This window comes from Leptosomus discolor, chromosome 18 (assembly GCF_034619465.1).
Source record: "Leptosomus discolor isolate bLepDis1 chromosome 18, bLepDis1.hap2, whole genome shotgun sequence".
Taxonomy (NCBI): domain Eukaryota; kingdom Metazoa; phylum Chordata; class Aves; order Leptosomiformes; family Leptosomidae; genus Leptosomus; species Leptosomus discolor.
In genome coordinates, this window is record NC_141408.1 from 13662889 (window position 1) to 13682007 (window position 19119).

Genomic DNA, 19119 nt, shown 5'->3' on the forward strand with positions numbered 1-19119 from the left:
TTGGGGGGGGGGGGGGGCAGCCGAAGAGCGAGCTGATGCCTTGGTCCAGTCAGGCTTTGTTAAATAAATAAGGTACAGTCAGACAGCTGGAACTCAATTCCGCAGGCGCTTGTGTTTATACGTTTTCCTCGTGTCTCTGGCCAAAGAACACACTTCCTCTGGTCAGTCTGATTTGAAAAAATAAAAAGGTCACTCTTCCAGCGTTTCCCTGAGCCTCCCCGTCTCGGTACAGTGGTCGCAGTCGAGCAGACAAAGGGCAATTCTGAGCTTGCTTCTTTTTTTTTTTTTTTCCCCCCCTCCCCTCCGCTGTACCGGGCAGGGGGGGAGTGTGGGAAATCGATGCTCTTACGTTGAAGAAGGCGAGTCCATTGTGGAGAGGATCCGCACGATCTCGGCTCGCTGGGTGGGTGATATATGCTGGGTCATGTGCACTATCGAATCCATGGCAACCTCCGGGTTGGCCTGGACCAGGCTGGAAAGAGGCAAGAGTTAAGTGACGGCAGCCCCGGCGCTCGCACCGGAGCGCGTCCGATCGCTCCCCCCGTCAGGCCCGGGGGTTGGCGGGCGGAAGGACTGAAATATGGGGTGTTTTAAGAGAGACTGGGCGAGGCAGCAGGCACTGACTGCCAGCAGCCAAGGGCTGTGCTCGCTCAGAGGTCCTTGTGCCACTCGGTCGGCCGCTGGCAGACCGGCTGAGAGACGCCGAAATCTGGAGAGGCCAGACCTGGCGGTCGCAGGGAGGCCAGCAGCTCTGGAGCGTGCCCTGACCCCACCAGCAGCCCCCTCAGAGGCTGCCGAGAGCTCCCACATTTCCCCCTCCCAGAGGACGCCGAGCCCCATACGCCGCAGCACCGACGGAGAGACTGGTGGAAACGACGGGCCGAGACGCCCTGCGGAGTCAGACACGGAAGCCGCAGGAGCTTCACGCCGCAGGTCGGTGCCCTCCCCCAGCCTGCTCCCAGGCAAAGCTGCTTTACGAGTCCTCCAGTTTAAGACATGAAAATGATCAAAATCAGATCTGTTCAAGTCTAGCGAAGCATTTGGCTCATGAGGCTTAACCGGCTCCCCGGGACGAACGCCCGTGCCAACGCACACCGTAACTCCTACCGGCAGGAACAGACCCTCTACGACTTGCTCTCTCTCCTGGCTTCACACGGCATGCGGCCCTCTCAAATAATTTTCCATTCTCTCTTTTTCACGTCAGCAGTGAAATTTCTGTGCCCTGGCTCTTCCCGGCTCCTGTTTCAGCGCAGGGCGGGCATGGCCGGGGGGCGGCGGGCACGGCCGGGAGGCGGCGGGCACGGCCGGGGGGCCGCGGGCACGGCCGGGGGGCGGCGGGCACGGCCGGGTCACAGCTCCCCTCCGCTGGTTTGTGGTTTCGCTCAAGGCACCCGCGCGCGCAGCAGCACAACGGCCTGCGCAGGAGGAGCGGGAGGCGCAGACGTCGCACCAACCCCTCTCTCTCACAGCAGCTCCACGTCTGCCCCTGTCGCTGCATTTCCAAAGGAAACCGCGTTTCCACACGCTCCGTACGCGTCTGCCGCGCAGAAAGGCCAACGAATCCATTTCCCTCAGCCGGGGAAGCGCGCGGCCAAGATCAGAGGCTGAACTTTCCCAAAGCCCTGCTCCGCAGGGGCAGAGGGCGCGTGGCTGGCTTACCTCCGTATCTGCTTGAGGATGTAGTCCCTCGAGATGTATTTGATGTTTTCATCCACCACGGAGCGAACGCCTTCCTCTTCCGTCAGCTGCTTCTCCAGCCACTCCACCAGGTCCTTGTTGCTGTCCCACAAGTACGCCTGCCAACAGACCGCCCGCGTCAGCCGGGGTCCCAGCGCCGCCGGCACGCTCCCGCTCCCCACCCACCGCTCCCGAACTTGGAACTCCCAACGACGGGCAGCGCGGGGGAAGCCGCTCGGCTGGCAGCCCCCCGTGGCACCCCCAGCGCCTGTGGCTTTTGTAAACACACCTACGCGCCGGCAACAGTCGGAAGAGGAGGTATTTCTTTTGCCTCTCCTTCCTTAAACGTGACTGAAGGGGAGCCTCGAAGGCAGCAGTGCCACCACTGGCTGCCTCCGACCCAGTAGCTGTCCCAGCTGAAATCCCAGTTCCCTTCCGCGATCAGGTGCCCAACTTGTGCTGAAGTACGACTGACGCTGAGGTGAGGGCGGTCAGAGACGCGGCTGCTCTGGGACTTCTCCTGGCGCTAAGCTGTCACGGGACCCACGAGTCCCCATCACCTGAAGACCGACCCGCTGTTAGCGCCCCCCAACGATGGGACGCTAACAGGGGGACCCCTGGTCCAGCCCCGAAATGAAGCAGCCCCTTCAGCAGGTGCATGCGCAGCAGAGGGGGGTCGAGGTGCCCACATCCCTGAGAAGCCCTGGCAACAAACCCCTTTTTTTCCCTTTTGCAAGATCATTTCACCTGATATTTGCTAGGTAGGTGACTACATAATAATTCAGGAGTGTGTTAGACGCCTAATAGCCTTCTCGCTCCTCTCTTCTCCTCTCATTTTCTTTACAAATCATTTAAGAATCGTTTTGTTAATGGTTTCCGGAAAAGCAAGTACCGCCATTAGCACTCATTCATATTTATGTCATTTTATTTGGGTAATTAAACACAAAGCTCGTCATTTAAAGGTGCACTATCCTTCTCTGTTATCGCTAACGAAGTCAAAGTCAGAATGACAATGAGCTCGGTGCCGTAACGCACGGCGGGGCCGGGCGGGCACCCCCCGGCACGGGCGCAGACCCCGGCACGGCTCCTCCCGGGAACCTCAACCCCCTTGGGACCTTGCGCTGCCTCACCGCGAGCGGGGTGACTCCAGGGGCTGCCCCGGGAGGCAGAAGCACACGAGGGGTGTTCGCACGCCAAGGGGAAGCCCCGGTGCGGGGGGCAGCGTGTTGGCGCAGCAGCAGAACCCTTCCCCTGGCAGGGCTCCGCTCACGCCGCTGCGCCCGCGGGTGGGAGCCGGCACTGCCGTCAGGGAGCCCCAAGGGCAGCCCCTGCTCCAGCCCCCAGCGTTGCTCCTGCCTCACACACTGGTGTAAGAAACAGAGATATATATATATATTTTTTTTTCTTTAACTTTATGTATATGATTGTCTGAAATCAGTGATGTCACTTCAATCTCAAGATTTTGCTTATTTCATTGGGTTTTTTTCTTCTTATTATTTTAAACTCGTCAGGTTTTGCTCCTTGCTTCTGCCCCCAGACATGACAGAAACGCTCCCTGCATACAAAGCAGGGCACTTAGGAAGATTTCAGGGAAGGGAAAAAAAAAAAAACCCCACCCCAAGAAGCTGACTTACGGTTGCAGACCTGCGTAAAGCTAGATTTACCCAAGAATCCCAAAGCTTTTAGTTTAGAATATTTAATACTCTTATTAATCATTTTTAATCCGTTTGCTTTTAATTAAGAAACAGCATGATGCTTTCCTATCAACATATGCCAGGGAGCAGATTAATTGTGGCTTAAGATAACTCTCCTTGATTGGTGTAATGTATTAGCTAACGAGATGCCCGCTTTTAAAGACGCTCAGACACTACCTTGGAAAGCCTGCTGCCCTCCAGAGAACACTTCTCCCCCCTTTTCTGGAACCCCTGAGCGTTCGTGACTTTAAAAATAGAATAAAATAAAATAAAATAAAGAACTCAGATTGGAGGACTGTGACAAAAACAACCCAAGAGCAGCTCCAGAGATCGCTCTTCAGAGATTGCCAGCTTCCCAGTTGGAGCACGATTAAAAGAGAAACCCTCGACGCAGATGAGGACGGCGCCGAGGCGACCCCCCGCCCCCCGCCCGGGCAGCCAGACCTTACAGCCGATCCCTGCCCCCGATGGCACACGGCTCCGCGCCGCGTTCCGGCACCGGGGGACGTGGGACGCCCGGTGGAAGAACAACCAGGGGCTCCCCCCGGGGCTGAGCCGCGGTGATGGGGACGGGTCGCCAGGCACCAGTGATCTGTCCCCAGCATCGCCAAGCCCGTGGCCTGGGGAAGGGGCAGGAAGGGGAGGGCAGCCCAGGGGCAGGGGGACAGTACGGCCACGGGCTGCTCTGCGGGCGGCAGGGCAGGCCGGTGCGGCAGGCTGGCTTGTCCCTCTGCCAGACGGGACGTCTGGATACAAGCAGTGCATCCCCACACCCTTCTCGGGGACAGAGCAGGATTGAGGATGTTATTCCGTTAAGAAAGAATAATTAAAAATAAAATAAAAATCCCGCTTTCACATCACAGAAGATCCCAAGAGTATGGCGGGACCGGTCTGCACAGCGCCCCCGTAACCGCCTGTGGAACCACGAGCAGCTCCTCAGCGCTCTTGTGGGCACAGGGTGCACAGGAACAAGGAGACCGAGATTTTCAGGGCTGGTCCTGAGCACGTGTTGGGACTCCTGTGATTTCTGCTGCCAGTTCTGCCAGGCAGCAGCACCTCTGCGCAGCCTCCTGCCCACACGCTGCCCTGCCTCGCTCTGCTGAGCGAGCTGTTCGTCTTTGTAAGACGCTCAGATTTTCCCATCAATGGTGCTCCACGCTTGGGGAAAAAACCTATTTTGCTTTTCTGGCCTGCATCAAAAGTGTCCCCATAAAACAATTCACGACCTGGAACATTACCCAGAAGTTCTCTTTCATCACCTAAAATGTTTGTGGACGTTACAATTAAAAACCAGAGATCAAACCCCACCTGGGAGAACTTCACTGAACTCAAGCCCAGGAAAGACGAATGCCTTGGCCAAACTGCTTTCTCCTTTACCTTCACTGTCCCTTCCACTTCCACAAACCAGCGTCGCAGCATAGCCTGGATCTGCCCATCGGTCAGCTCAGGATTGGCATCATGGATCTTCTTTTTTACCACATCTTCTAGAAGAAGACGTCTTAATCTCCAGTAGAAGAAAGTTCGGGAAGTTTTCCAGTCTAGAATGTCCTGCCCGAGACATAGGTGGAGAAGGAGAAGTGAGTGAGGGACAACATTTACGCGGAGAAACACACGTGCCTTATTCCCAATGGCAAAACAAGGCCCGCCCTCATTACACACTCAGTTACACCACTTGCACAAGGGGAATACAAAGACTCCCACGTCTGAGCTTTCGATGACTTCCACCCTGCCCCACCACCCCGTCACCAGAAGCTACACCCAGCCTCCTCCGTTTCCCACCACTCCGCTCCCTGCTGCCAAAGAGAGACACGGCTTCCCAGAGGAAGCCGCCCAGCCCGAGCCGCTCCCGTCCAAGAGGAGAGGGAAACGAAGGAAATCTGATGGGCCAGGGTTCAAACCTGGCTATTGAGCTATGCCATCGCACCCTTCCCATCCCTGCGGGTCCCCAGGGCACAGGCTCCCCACCGCCCCTGCCTTCCCTTGCTGCCCGGGCAGACCCCAACGGGCTCAGGGGGGGTTTAACGTCACCGTTAACGAGCTACCGGTGAAGCCCAGAAAATGTGGGTTCTCCAATATCAGGGATGAGGCCAAGGTGCTAGAAAACACGACGTGCTTGTGTTCCGGGACCAGACAACAGGCGGTGGGAGGAGAGGGCTTGGTCCCGCGGCAAGAGTCCGCGGGGCAGAGGTTGACTCGCAGGCTGCCCCCGCAGCAGCTCGCCCCACGGGAGGCTGCCACGGCCCACGTGCCAAACCCTCCAGCCGTGTCCCCGAGGAAAGCTCCCCGATACTCACGGTTATGACCCCCTTCTCCTGCATGCGGCCCGGCGTGTCGTGCAAGTCGGCAAACTGCATGGCTACCTGGTGGTAAATGGGAATCAGGAATTCCTCCCGCTCCTTCAGCTTGGTCTCCAGCTCCTTTCGGTCAGCAGGGCTCAGCTCAGGGGTACCTGCAACCAGGCACAGCCCCACGTCAGAGACCTCAGCTCTGCACAGACCCAAGGGAGGGGTTTCTTTTGTTCCTGTGCACAGGCAAAACCCAGACTGCATCCAGCCAGGACAAACACCGGACTACCAGCTCCCAACGATGCCAAGCAGAGTCTTGAGTTAAACCTAAGTGCTCCAGCCCAGATTTCCTGCCACTGATATTCAGGCAGGAGCTTCGAAGGAGTTTTCACCATGGAAACTCTATTCCATTTAAATGCCAATGAGCTGAGCCATCAATTAAGTGACATTTACTGGACTTACTCCTAAAAAAGAATAATGTCCCAACGCTCAGTTCATTTAGCGAGAAACATGGACGATGTAAAACCACCTACACAATTTCCAGGCTTCCTGCAGGCTGGTTCCTGCCAGCAGCTGTTTTTGCCGCTGCCTCGTTACGGAAAACACCCGAGTGACGCTAGAGACGCCAAAACTGCTCACGTTCACCAGTGATTGGCACACACTAGTCTCACTAACGGACTATCATGATGGACAACAATAAAACTGTGTCAAGAAGATAATGTCCTGTGGAGTTCATAATTTTTAATTTATTTTAAAGCATTCAGCTCAGATAAAATTAACTTTGATTAAAATAAAAACACGCATTAAACGGTTTCTAATTAATTTCGGAATTGCCTGACCCAGGCTAAGGCAGGCAAGGGGAAACCCATCGTGCTGTGGAGGCACGTCGCAGCTCCTGCCGCCTCCGACAGCGGAACAAGGTGCTCCTTCCCACAGCTGCCCCTTTATCAAACCAGGAATGTAAATCCCCTCTTCTCCCTGTAACGGGCCACAGGGAGCGTAGCCATCGGTGCAGCTCTCTGGCTGAACCCACAGGAATTTACACCAGGTCATTTTTTACACTTCAGAATTACACCAGGTTGGCCCAGAAGTACGTTGATGCTTCTCCTACAGTGCCTCACCAACCCATATCCAAGAGGTCCTTGTGCAGAGGCAGAGCATTTGGAGCCAATCTTAGTTCAATTCAAGCAAAGATTGCGATCCGAGCCGAACTACGCAGCACTGGACGCTCTGCTGAATTGTGCCATTTTTTAACCGCCCACCCACGCCAGAAGCTCTGGTTGCAGGTTCCCGGCCTCAGGGACAGCTGCCTCCCGTCCCACCTCCCCTTTCACAGCCAAGGTCGCTGGCAACCTGAGGCTGGGTCACAGATGAGTCTTGCTCCAAGCGCTGGTGGGTTGTAACGTTCGACTGTCCTACACACCTTCCATTCAAACGTTAAGATAACCACCCGCGCGCCTGGGAGACACGCGAGCGTGACCGTGTCTTCCACAGAAAACAAAGAGGTGTCCTGTCCTACCCAGCAGCACAAGAATTCAACCAGTAGAACCTGGAACAAAAGCTGGCATCATGATGCAGCCGGAGGACAACGCTCCTGTCCTTGCTGGACAACGCTCCTGTCCTTGCTGTCTCGCAGCCTGAGCACCACCGGTGCGTTTTGTGGTGCGTGAACAGCACTGAGCTTTATTTTTTGGTTCTAATCCTTGTCGTTTGCGAAGGAACGTCAACGGGATTAAATGCAACGTCTACCATCGCACCAACAGCTACTGTTAAACTGCCTCAACGGGGAAGGCCATCACTGGGGAGAGGGGCAGGAGGCCAGCTGAGCAATGGGGTTCCTCCGCAGCTCCGCGGCCACCGTCCAGTCCGACAGCAGCAGGCTCTGGAACGGCAGCAGGAAGGCAGAGCAATCCAAGACCCTCCCAACAAGAGCAGATTAAATTACGGGGCAGAAGCTTTACCAAAGCCCCAACACCAGGGAAGGCTTTCACACAGCGCCAGGTCCAACGGTGGCAGTCACTGCCGCCGGCGGTCCCGGGTGCCAAAAGGACAGGGTTACAGAAGCGACCAGACAAACTCACGCAAGGACAGTCCATCTCGGGCTTCTAAGCACGGCGATCAGATGCTAATCTCTTCTCGGGAAGCCTCTAAACCCCAGCCTGCTGGAAGCTGAGACAGCATCCTGGGGAACACACCACACCGCACCCGTACGATGCTCCTACTCCTTCCGCGGGCATCCAGGGCTGGCCTCCCACGGCCACGACGGTCCACACCGAAGGGCCGAGCAGCCCAGGGGCTCTCACCGGTGGGTGCAGCACCGCGGCAGCTCACGCAGAGCCCCGCTTTGGCTCAGCCCCACCTCCAGGGGCTCGCTGCACGCAGGGCCCGTTCTTTTGTACTTTGCACTACGTCCTCATTTCCTTCCAGACTTTCTCTTCCAAGCCAGAGCGGGTTTGAACCGACACACACGCACGCTCACGCGCATTTCCAAGCCACAGGCCGGCCACGCTCCTTCCTAGGGAAGGAATGTTTTCATGTGCCTACCAATATAAATGCCACCTAACCTTTCCAACGCTAGTAAGAAGGTTTTAATTAAGAGAAGCTACTCTTAGAACCTTCAGAATAAAAAATTATATATATTTATCCACGTTAAATTCACCGGCCCCTGCACCTCCCTGTTTTAAATGGCAAAGCATGCACTTAAGCCAGTAACGCTCATGTATTCTGGCCTATCTGCCGCACTCGCAGTGTACAGTCAAACCAGCCAGGCCCAGTAATGATTTAGGTGAGATTAACAAATATGTCAATGTCTATTTTCTGCTTAATTTAAAAGCAGCGTCTATAAAGATTTTTGACTTCTGAACCCTGTTCTCCTGGAAGAAAGAAGGTAACAATGAGGAGGGGGGATAAAGAGTGATTATCCCATCATCGATCGTTTGTCAGGAGCATTTCTTATTCACTGGACTATTGTAAAAAGCTAAGCTCTCGATCAATCCTGTAAGCCCCCTGTACAATTAAATATCTTGGAATGGTTTTCTTTCTTTCCTAGTCAGATCTTGAGGCCTCAGGGTTTTTCGGAAAGCTGGGGCTTTATTTATTTATTTCTCAGAAAAAGAAGTCTCCTTCCACAAATCTTACACTGGCAAGGAGAGGGGAGTTAAAATATGGGATTCCTTTGCTCCAAAGGTACTTGACAGTTAATGAAACTGTTAAAGTTTAAATCATAGGAACATTATAGACCTCTAGGTATGGATCGGCTGCTAATCAATAGAGAAACAAAAGAAGCAGCACTCTGAAACGGCCACATTACGATGCAAACACAAAGCGTGGCGGGTTTTGGCATGCAGGTGGGGCACGCAGGTAAGACACGACAACAATTTAAAGGAAGAAAGACCATGTGTGACCTTCCTAACTTGGCAGGCAGCACAGGACACTTTCTAAGGCAGCGCTCTAAGTGCCATGAAATGTCACATTTATCTTGGATTGCAGGTTGCTCTGCAGTCTCCAAGTACGCTTGTATCTATATATAGTGCCGGTACGATCACAGCCATTGGCACGATCGGAAGAGGCCAGGTAAATGTCTTAATTCTGCTCTCAACACCTTTAAAACCTACCCAGTGGTAAAAGCACCAAGACCTCTTTGTTCTACGGTGTCTCTTCTTTTTTTTTTTTGATCAGTAGCAAAATGGCCTTAAACAAGTTGAAAAAAAAACCTGCCCCGGGGAAGCAATAACATTGGGGCACCAAAAAGAGCCTCTTCTGAGGTCACAAGAGCAGTGGCCAGGGTCTCGCCAAACCCCTCTGCCACGTACACATCCCAGTTAAACCAGCAAAACCCCCTTGAAAACCACACACCACCGCAGCAGGGACACGCACGCATGCTTTACAGCCCGCCATCAGGGAGGAAGGCTTCAGAGGAGCCGCCCTCCCCGCGCAGACAAATGGAAAAGCTGCCGCAATAAATCCACGGAGACCTCTCTTGTAAAGCGCTGATACCGAATATCAATTTATACTCCTCTCCAAAAGTTAAGGGAAAGCATCACGGCAGGGAAAGCGACACCTAAACTATTTTGATTTGTGTCCCACTCAACAAAAAAATCTCCTCTGAAGCACGTGGCGTCTCCGAGCGTCCCCCCGCGTGCGTGTGTGCCTGGCGACGGCGCAGGGTCCTGCCGCGGCCGCAGCCCGCCGCGGTGGCAGGGCGCGGGCTGCCTTTAATAAAGCTCCTGCCAGACGGAAATGGCTCAGCAGGGCCATGAATCACGGCTTCCCATAACATTTAGTAGCAAAGTGCTTTTTTTAAATATGACCAGTTTAACAGGTTAGACAAAATGACTTCAAGAAATGTTATTGTAGGTTCCCTCTGATTGCAGAAAGCCAGGCGGCTTCTGAATCAATTTGACGGTTTATGGTTTCTAAGCTGCGAAAACGTGGGATTTTCTGCCTCGCCCTCGGCGCACAGCCTCAGCATGGCCAAGCTACTTGTCCGTTTTCTTGTGTCTTCCCCAAACGTGCACCCAAAGACCCGGGCCAAGCCCAGCACCAAGGCCTCTGGCCCAACCGGCTGGCAGACACGGCCCTCACGCCGACTCTGGACAAAGCCGACGGCTTCAGCCCAGGCTCCAGCCCGTGACACCGGCCGGTGACACAAGATGCAGAGCGCCCCGCGGCCGCAGCACAAGCCTCCTCCTCCGAACGCCGAGCCGAGGATGTGCCCGTGACCTCTGCAGAGACCACCTCTGGCCCTTCCTTTGGTGCCTCCATCCACACCTCGGTTGCTCACATACCTGCTTGACTCCGGCAAATCACCCCCCACACACACGATTTTCAGAGATGACTTTTACAACACAAATAGTAGCTCTCTTTCCAGACTACAAAGGAGCGTTAGTAACGATCGATTATCTCAATGTTACAATTACTACAAATTCTGGGATTTCCCGCCCCCCCAGGTAACACCAAAAAAACCCCCAAACGAAGTTCAATTTATCTTGTCATCTGCTCGTGGCCATTCTTTTCAGCAAAGCAGTTAAATCCCACTGCAGCATGTGCTGCAAGGGTCCTTAGGAAATGAACGGTGGAGAAGCACACCAGTTGCTCTGCATCCAATGACATAATTAAATGTTGATTTTTAACCCTGGTTATGACTGTCCCACCTAATTTCCATAATCCTCCTACCTGAATCTCACCTTCCCTTCCTCTGACTTTAAGAAAGCTCTTGCCAGGCAAAAATTCAGCAAAGGCAGCAAGAACGCCAACGGCGTCCAGGCTGCCCAGGCAACGCATCTCCCGCCCCAGCTGGAAGGAGCCGCTCCAGAAGGGGAAGGAAGGTCACTGAGAGCCACTCACGTCCCTGGAGAGACAGGTATTTTCGGACTGTCGCTTGTTTCTTTAAATGAGACTGCTTGTAATTGCTTCACTAAATATTCAGTAGGATTTATGTTATAAAGGTGCAATATGAAACAGCAGTGAAGGTCACACACGCTGATGACACGGGCTTGAAATATCCTTGTACGACTGCACCGTGTGATGTTCCACCCAAGTCCTTTCCCACCCCGTGCTCCTAAGGCCTCACGCTGGCGTCAGAGCCAACAGGCAAGGTGTGGCAGTCACATGATTCCAAAAAATTCCTGGTTTGAGGGAAACATCTACAGCCCTCCTGGGAGATCACTGAAGATGCCAGTTGTCACAAAGGAGCGGACAGAAAGCAGTATTTGCTCTTCTAGGCTCATGATGGTGAATTAACAACCATTTAAATGCAGCAGCACTTGCGGACAGAAGCAGTTACTGGAAATCAGCATTGCCTACAAAGACAAAGTTACAACCGCTCTGGCTGCGTTTGTCCAAGACTTCATGAGAGATGGAATCGCAACAGCAGCATTTTTCTTAGTTGTTGCTCAAGAAAACAACCGGCATTTTGATTAATTACAACACTGAACAAAGGACCCTCCCCCTCCAAAACGAATTACTACACTTTATAGCTGCAATCTAACTTTCCGAGCTAAAGCTTGGAACGAGACAGGTCACAGGACGGAAGTTTTCAGCCACTCGAGAAACAAGTCTGCGTCAGGGCTGTCCCCAGGTCGCCAGCACAGACCTCACCAGGTGGCACAGCTGGGGCCCGGAGGGACCTGCGGGTTCAGTTCTGGTACCCCACCCCAGCACCTTTATTTTCGGAGAGGAACCGATACCCTGAAGTGGAGTTACAGGTTCAACGCTTGAGCGTTCACTCGTTATTTGGAAATTTAAGAAAAGTTTTGCACCCACTTTGGACAAATAAAGCGTGCAGCACGCCAGAACCCAGCAGCACAGACTGACTGGGAATATTACCTGTGGAAAGTCGTCTACAGCAATGGGAAGTTGGGGGCTGGCTACCGCAAGGGGAGCTCATGCAGAAAACCACCGCTGCCTCCCCCCTCCCAAAGCCCTGCTGGAACGGGGAGCTGTAACGCTCCCCCTCCTGCACCCTGCAGCCACACGCCAAACGGGCCTATCCTTTCCAACACGACGAAGGCCGCACGCCAGCCCACGGGCAACTATTTCATAGGATGGGCTGAAGAGGGTATTGACACTATTACAACATCTCTCGGGTGACAAACAGCTGCTTCCCTTTTGCTGCGAGGGAAGCACCTGACAGGAGAAATGCGAACGTGTAACGTCAAATCTTCCTCCCCCCGAAGCCACTTCGTGGTTCCTTTCATTCACGGGCCACCACATTTTTGCTTACGTCACACTGCGCATCTGCCCAGAATCTGCACGACAAAGCTATTTTTGGTTCCACTCCTACCTGTTTCACTCCAATTGTAATAAACAAATAAGATAAATTTGAATCTCCATATTTTTAACTACGGCCTGAGGCGTGCAGTCTGAATCCTCCCGACATTTCTAGGCATTCGCCGTCCCTGCAGGCCGACTCGCTGTGGAAACGTGCTCTCGGGCAGGGTAAGGGCCTTTCTTCCCCTGCCCTTTGCTCCACGCTGTTTGCTGGTTTGGAATAGCGCAGCTCTGAGTGACATTTTAATAAAACATGGGGCTAATAAACATTTCAGCAATAGTGCTGGAGAATTGATAATGAACAGATTTATGTCAAATTATTCAATATCTGCCAGCCTTCTCTGCTCTCACACTCCCCAACTGCAAGTCCAACCCCAGTGTCTCAAGCCGCTGGAATGAGACCACCGTTGCCCCGTTTCCCCACCCCTCTGCAACAGGCACACGTTGGAGAGCATCTCCCTTCTCCCCCGCTATTCAGCAGCTCCAGGGAGGGATGACAGCCATTCAGGGGTTAAAGAGAGGCAGTGAACCCCCAGCTAATGAGTAAGAATTCAGCAGGCAGTGTAAGATAAATGGAGCTTTCTCTGCTTCTGCTGGAGTCAGCATGAACTGCGGCCCTGCGGCTTGTTTGTGGCAAATGGAGTGCGCGAAATATCAAAGGGCAGTGATCCAGAAGAAGACCGACTTTGACAAATTTTAAATTGGCCAGAAAGAAAACCAGGAAAAAAAAAAAAAAAGGAAGAAAAAAAAAAAAAAGAAAAAAAAATTATGCAATTCACTGTGTCCTGCAATCTTGGCTTTCCTGCTACGGTAGGAATTAGCGGCAAAACAACAGCAATGATCACCCGATGTTGGGAGCAATTACAAGCCATCTAAGTGAGATGCTTATCAGTGACTGAAGCTTTTAGAGCTCCCGGTATGTACAGTTGTAAGTGACTCGCTCTTGTGTCGCAGTCATTTTAATTAAAGTGTATGGAGTTTGCCGGGAGTAATTACCCCGTAGAGGAAGAGGGGGGGGAAAAACCCTGAAGAGGCTCCTGCCTTCTCGCATAGGGTGGGGTTGGATTTTTGAGACTCCCTCTTTCTCCCTGTGTTTTTTTCCAGGGATGTTGGTGCAGGCGCCACCGGTGACCCAAGGGTGCTCCACACCCACCCCGGGTGACGGACCCCCTGGAGGGGCCACCCAACAGTGACTTTAGGGTGCTGCTCTGCTCGCCCCCTTCCTCCACCGCTCCAGGACTTTAAACTCTCCAGCAGCCCTCTTTGTCCGCAGCCAGCGCTCTGCTCCTGGGGAAGGATTCACCCGGCAGTCCTGCACAGAGGACACCGCTTCTTCGCAGAGGCAGCAGGTCGGTTTGTTCGTCGGCGGAGCCGGTGGTTTTTACGGTGGGGCGAAGGGAAAGACTCTCAGAAAGAGCGCTCCCGCCGCAGTGCCATTTATCTGCACGGACCCGAGCTGACTGCTCGGCCTGTGCCTTCTCTAACCACACATCTGATTTCTCCTTCCCCGGGAGGCTCGCGCAGCGGAGAGGCAGCTCTCCCGCCTTGGACGCGGAGGCGCGAACGCCGGCAGGAGGTGTAGCTGTGAGCCCTGAGCACGTAAGGAACCCGACTGCAGCCTTTGAGCGGTGATGTGTGAAACACCTCAGGAGAGCATCTGTTGGGACCCATGGCTTGGTGTAGTCACGCCACCCCTTAAAGTGACGCTGCCAAGTCTAACATAGGTCAAAAGTGAGGTTTTGCGAAAGGCATCTCCTTGCCGCAGCTACAACCACTAAAACTGGTTTCTAATGCCAACAGACACAGGCAGACAGAACACCCATCCATCCATCTGGGCATCTCTGCCTGCTCTCTCACGAAGGAACACGTAAGGTACATGAGCAAGATCTGAACTCAGATAAACCTGCTGCCTTGTGCTGGTCTGCAAAAGCCAAACACCCGTTAACCTGCTTCTTGCCCAGAAAGCAATCGGCTCAGCGAGAGAAAACAAAGAGAGTGTCAAAATACTATCATTAAAAAGAGAGAAAATGTCTTTGATGCTATCAAACATGTCAGTGGGAACCTGCTTTTCGGCAAGCAGTCTGATTCCTAACACTCCCCGCACCCTTGACAATTATTATTCTCTTCCCAAGGCGTATCAGAATGATTGTTTTGTATATAAATTGTTGCGCTGCCATAAATTAAAAAAAGCCAAATAATAAAATGTAACTGCAGCAATAGCCACGATTTATCAGTCATTTGCAGAACACTTTCCCTCCTGAAGGATCCCAAAAGGCTTTATAAATTCAAACCATACCCACGTAGCACGTTTCTTCCACTACTGGAATGTAGTCAATTTTGGAGGTAAAAAGAGGCTCTGTAAGATTATACTCTTGTAGTAAGAGCTAGTAAAGAACTATTTAAAGAGTCTATTCCCCTGAGAGAGTACATCTCTGATATTAAGTGCATTTTGCTGAACACTCTGTATTTCGGGTTGCTGGGTGTACACCAGGCACTGGGATCATTTGGAGGGAAAGGCACAGTAATAATACAACAGACGCAGTGACGTGCTAGCCACCGAGCACTGCAGATCACCCCGTATTTTACTGAGGAGGTGAAGAATATTCTTTATTTTCTTGAAACTGAAGAGCAGACTGATATCATTACTCAAAACTACCTCAGACACGCAGCGACAGTCCAACAGCTCAAAATGTCTTCGACCAAACTCTTAGTTACGCCAAATGACACCGGCTGAAGGTTTGGCCCACGAGCTTTTAGGGAGCTGAGCAATTGCTGAGACGGAAGCTGGACTCAAGCATCTACAGTCAGTGTCTGTTGTAAGACCCATTCAACAAAAAAAAAAATAAATATATCAGACACCCCCTCGGTATGCTAAATGCACACAAACACCATCTCTCTCACATGTACGTACATGCCGCTTGTCTCATCTGGTTTTCTTCCCAAGTTAGATGACAGTAAATAAAAATTATCATGAATTTGATAAAATGCCTCAGTGCCCCTTTTTAAGGTCTATAAACACATTCATTAGCCACCAGCTGAACGGATCACTGCTCCGCCAGCCCCCGCGCAGACGTACCCAGCCGCTCTGCCAGGCGCATGTAGATGGGGTCCACTCGCCTCATCGTCTTCACCAGATCCTTCCTGCGGAATTTGATTTCTACCGTCCCCTCTGGTTCCAGGATTCCTCCTCTGATCAGTGACGGGAAAAGAGAAAAGAAAGGCACTTTCAGGTCATCAGACAAGGGGAAACACAAAACGGAATGGTTCAATGTTATCTAGAAAGTATGCAAAAAAAGAAGAGAAGAGAAGAGAAGGGGGGGAGGGAGACAAAACAAAGAGAAAGAGAGAGAAGAATCTTAGCTATCGTTTATCCAATGCCACAAACGCACCCCAGGCTTCACAGAATGTCTGTCCAACAGTACACAGCACAGCCTGGTACAAGCAATGCTCTTCGGCAGTCTCTGTTAAGCTGTGACCTGAAAGCTCTTTCAAAAGGTGGGTAAGCTTTAGGAAACGAACCAATTAACCAGCCACTTTCATTAGAGATCCTGCTCACTTCCCAGGTCAAAGACAGAGGGGCACGTGATTTGAAACTTGGGCTCGGTAAATAAAACCACTTCAGTCTTTAACCGTGAGGGTGGGAACAAAGACAAGGAGGAAAGTCAGCGCCGAGGGTTATGGAACAGGAACAGCGACGAGAACTATTACAAATGGGTAACGGTATTAGGGACAGGATGACATATTTTGCAAAATAATCTATTTCTGGGCTACTGGAGCTCAAGACCCCTAGAGTGCAACTACACCTCTGCAAACCACACGTGGTCCTTCCTGATGTCTTCCAAGGCGAGGAGCTGGCTTGAGATTTCCAAGAGGTGAGCCCACACTGCCAGCATCCCAGAAAGGTACGGGGCAGAAGCAGCGGGGGGGGGGGGGGTTGCTCCTGCGTGCACCCCAAAAAAACACTTGGAGGGGGGAAGGAGTTTGTAGAAAACCTGCTCACTCTGCGTCTGACTGCGAAGCAAACAGGCTCCACCTTTCTAAGTAGGAAAAGAACAGCAAAAACTGATCCCAAGGGGCAAAGATTAGACAACGTTTGCTCAACATGCAGGAAATAATGGAGGTCAACAGATCACAAGTGTCTCTGTCTCATTTTTTTAGAACAGAGAGAGGCAAAGCTTCCCACCAGGAGCGAAATTCAGCTGGGAAGGGCATGGGAAATGGGCATCTTCTCAACTCCCCTCCATGTATGCTTTCTTTTTCTCCCGCTGGAACAGCTGCCCAGGAATTTTGCCCTGCTGAGATGGTAGGAGCTGAGAGGATGCTCTGTTAGCACAACATTCATGCTGCCCTTCTATCTGCTGCACATAGCCCAGGCAGGGCTGGCTTTTTCCTCCAAATGATTCAGTATCTCTGTATTTTAGAGATTCTTTAAAATATTTTTTTAAAAATTGCTTCCAAGAGTTTGCCTGTAGTTTTATATCCTGAACCACCAGTAACCGGAACTTCACTTACGCAAGTTGTATTTAATCAAAAAACGCAAATACCCAAGTGCCCATGTGACAGATAATACAACGCTCAGGGATTTTAAAGTACACACTTATTTACACTTACTTAATTTGCAAAATTGTATACACAGCGCTTGTTTCAAAGCGCAAAGCAGTGTGTGGAAATATCAGAGTGCTAAAAAAAAAATATCCTAAGCACCAACATCTCGCTCCACTTTGTGAACGTCAGTAATGAACCTTCACAGGGGCTCGCTCAATGGTGACAGAATTTACTCCCATCTAAGTCTGAGCCAGGAGACTATCCGAATTGTCCTAGCTGGGACCACTACACAGCGAACTCCTCCGAGACACCGGTTACAACTGGAAAGTGGTCAGCCCCTACCAGTAACAAACGGCCACGCTCTTAACTGAGCGCTTCACCCTCAGCCAGGTGATTACGCCTCAAAGCAGGTGGTTACGGGGGAGGAGAAAGCTGCCGTACCTGCTTTCTCGGTCTGCGTACATCTCCATATGACGAGGGTTAATGGTGGGGTCAATCACGGCCCAGGAGCCTCCCCTCAGCTCCGCCTGCGGTGGGATGTAGATAAGCACAGGCTGACGGTACTCCCTCAGGCCGTCCACAATGTAGGCACCAAACTTGAGCACTTGGTCGTACATGTCTGCAGAAAAAGGAGACAGAGCCTGAAGTCCCAGCGCGCCAGGGCTTCAGCCCTGCCACGCTTGCTCAAGCTGGGGGGGAAAAAAAACAACCCCACAGTCATTCAGCTCTTCTAACCACCTCCTGCTACCGCACCGCGAGCTCCGGCTGGCGTCACCCGGACCTGGGCAGGACGGACTGAGAAAGGAGACGCTCCCACATCAATCCTGCTCCCAGACATTCGACCTCCGCTCTGGAGATCTGGTCCAGTTACTTCCAGCATAACATCTCTTCACAAAACATGAACCGCAGGGTCCCCAGTCCAGACCAGCCAGTCCTACACCGTGTGTGCGGGAGAGAATCCACCCCCTCCTTCCCCGGCAAGCCAACGGGTAATTCAGCAGCTGGGGAAGCCAGGCCAGGCGTTTCTGTCCTTACGACGAGCACAGCTGCCCAGTTTCAGCCTTGCTACCACGGAGCTGTATCACGATTCCTGGAATGGGCACGGCCCAAGGCAGCAGACCTTTTGCATAGCTGTATAAAAAGTAGGGTGTGGGAAAGGGTCAGATGCGAAACAGCGTTCTGCTCTTCTTGCATTAAAAGTTAAGGCATTTTGCTCAAAATGACTGAGACCAACTCCACTGTGTAAAGACAGTACATTGAAAATATCAGCCCCAAAGGTGATTTAAATAAAAGAGAAAAAAAACAAAGGGGAAAGAATTTATATGAGATGATATAGTTTGTAATGGATACAGTTTTGTAATGGAAACAGGCACCCTCGAACAGATGTATTTTGTCAGATATAATTATATATCGAAGTATCAAATCAAATATACAAGAAATGAAAAATACTTACTAGGATCATCTAGTCCATCTCTTTGTTCACACAGGACTGTATCCCGTTTCTTTACCAGCGCTCTTTAAAGCTTTTGTTTAGAAATCCCAAGCAATAAATCTACTACTTCTTTAGGGGCATTTCCACAGCCAAATAGATGAAATTTTCCTCAGTATTCAGCCAAACTTCCCCTCCTCCCCCATCCCCATTAATTCCATATTACTGCTCCTTGCATCACCCTACATAATCTCTCCGCTCCTTCAGGCTTGCTATAAATAGCAGTAGGCAGCGGGTTGTTTTTCTCTTCCTTGGACACACTAGAGGTATTCATTTCTCATGTCTCCCAGGACAGTGTTTTCAATCCCCTTCATCATTTTTGTTCTTTGCCTACCGCCTCCCAGTTTGCCGAATTTTTTCTGGCTGTTAAAATACCAGTGCATGGAGCAGAAAAAACTAAGTGGGTTGCATGTCTGTGCCACGCACCGCGCCGGCCTCCAGGAATTGCCTGAAAAGACCGAGACACTTTTATTCATCTAAAATCCTTACAATCACTTGAGAAACCCATCATTTCTGGGGAAGAAAGAGACTCCAGCCAAGGTCCCCTTGGCATTTAACCCCAGTTTAATGTTGAGCAATTAACATGAACATAAGCACTTAACTCTCCGGGGAACACACACGCTCTTACACATACACACCCGCGCCAACGCACACAGAG

General features: G+C 51.9%; 1 protein-coding gene across 2 annotated transcripts in view; it reads right to left on the reverse strand.

Annotated features, from left to right (window-relative positions):
* Nucleotides 1–326: 326 nt before the first annotated feature.
* The window catches only part of ACACA (acetyl-CoA carboxylase alpha), a 126114-nt gene continuing 107321 nt past the window's right edge, over nucleotides 327–19119 (reverse strand). For both annotated transcript variants that reach the window (XM_086475393.1, XM_086475392.1), the window contains 6 exons: nucleotides 17414–17591; nucleotides 15504–15616; nucleotides 5666–5820; nucleotides 4749–4919; nucleotides 1660–1796; nucleotides 327–472 (listed from right to left, as the gene is read on the reverse strand). In XM_086475393.1, the coding sequence (XP_086331519.1) occupies nucleotides 346–472; nucleotides 1660–1796; nucleotides 4749–4919; nucleotides 5666–5820; nucleotides 15504–15616; nucleotides 17414–17591 (881 nt within the window). In that variant the 3' untranslated portion in view covers nucleotides 327–345. The remainder of the gene's footprint in view (nucleotides 473–1659; nucleotides 1797–4748; nucleotides 4920–5665; nucleotides 5821–15503; nucleotides 15617–17413; nucleotides 17592–19119) is intronic.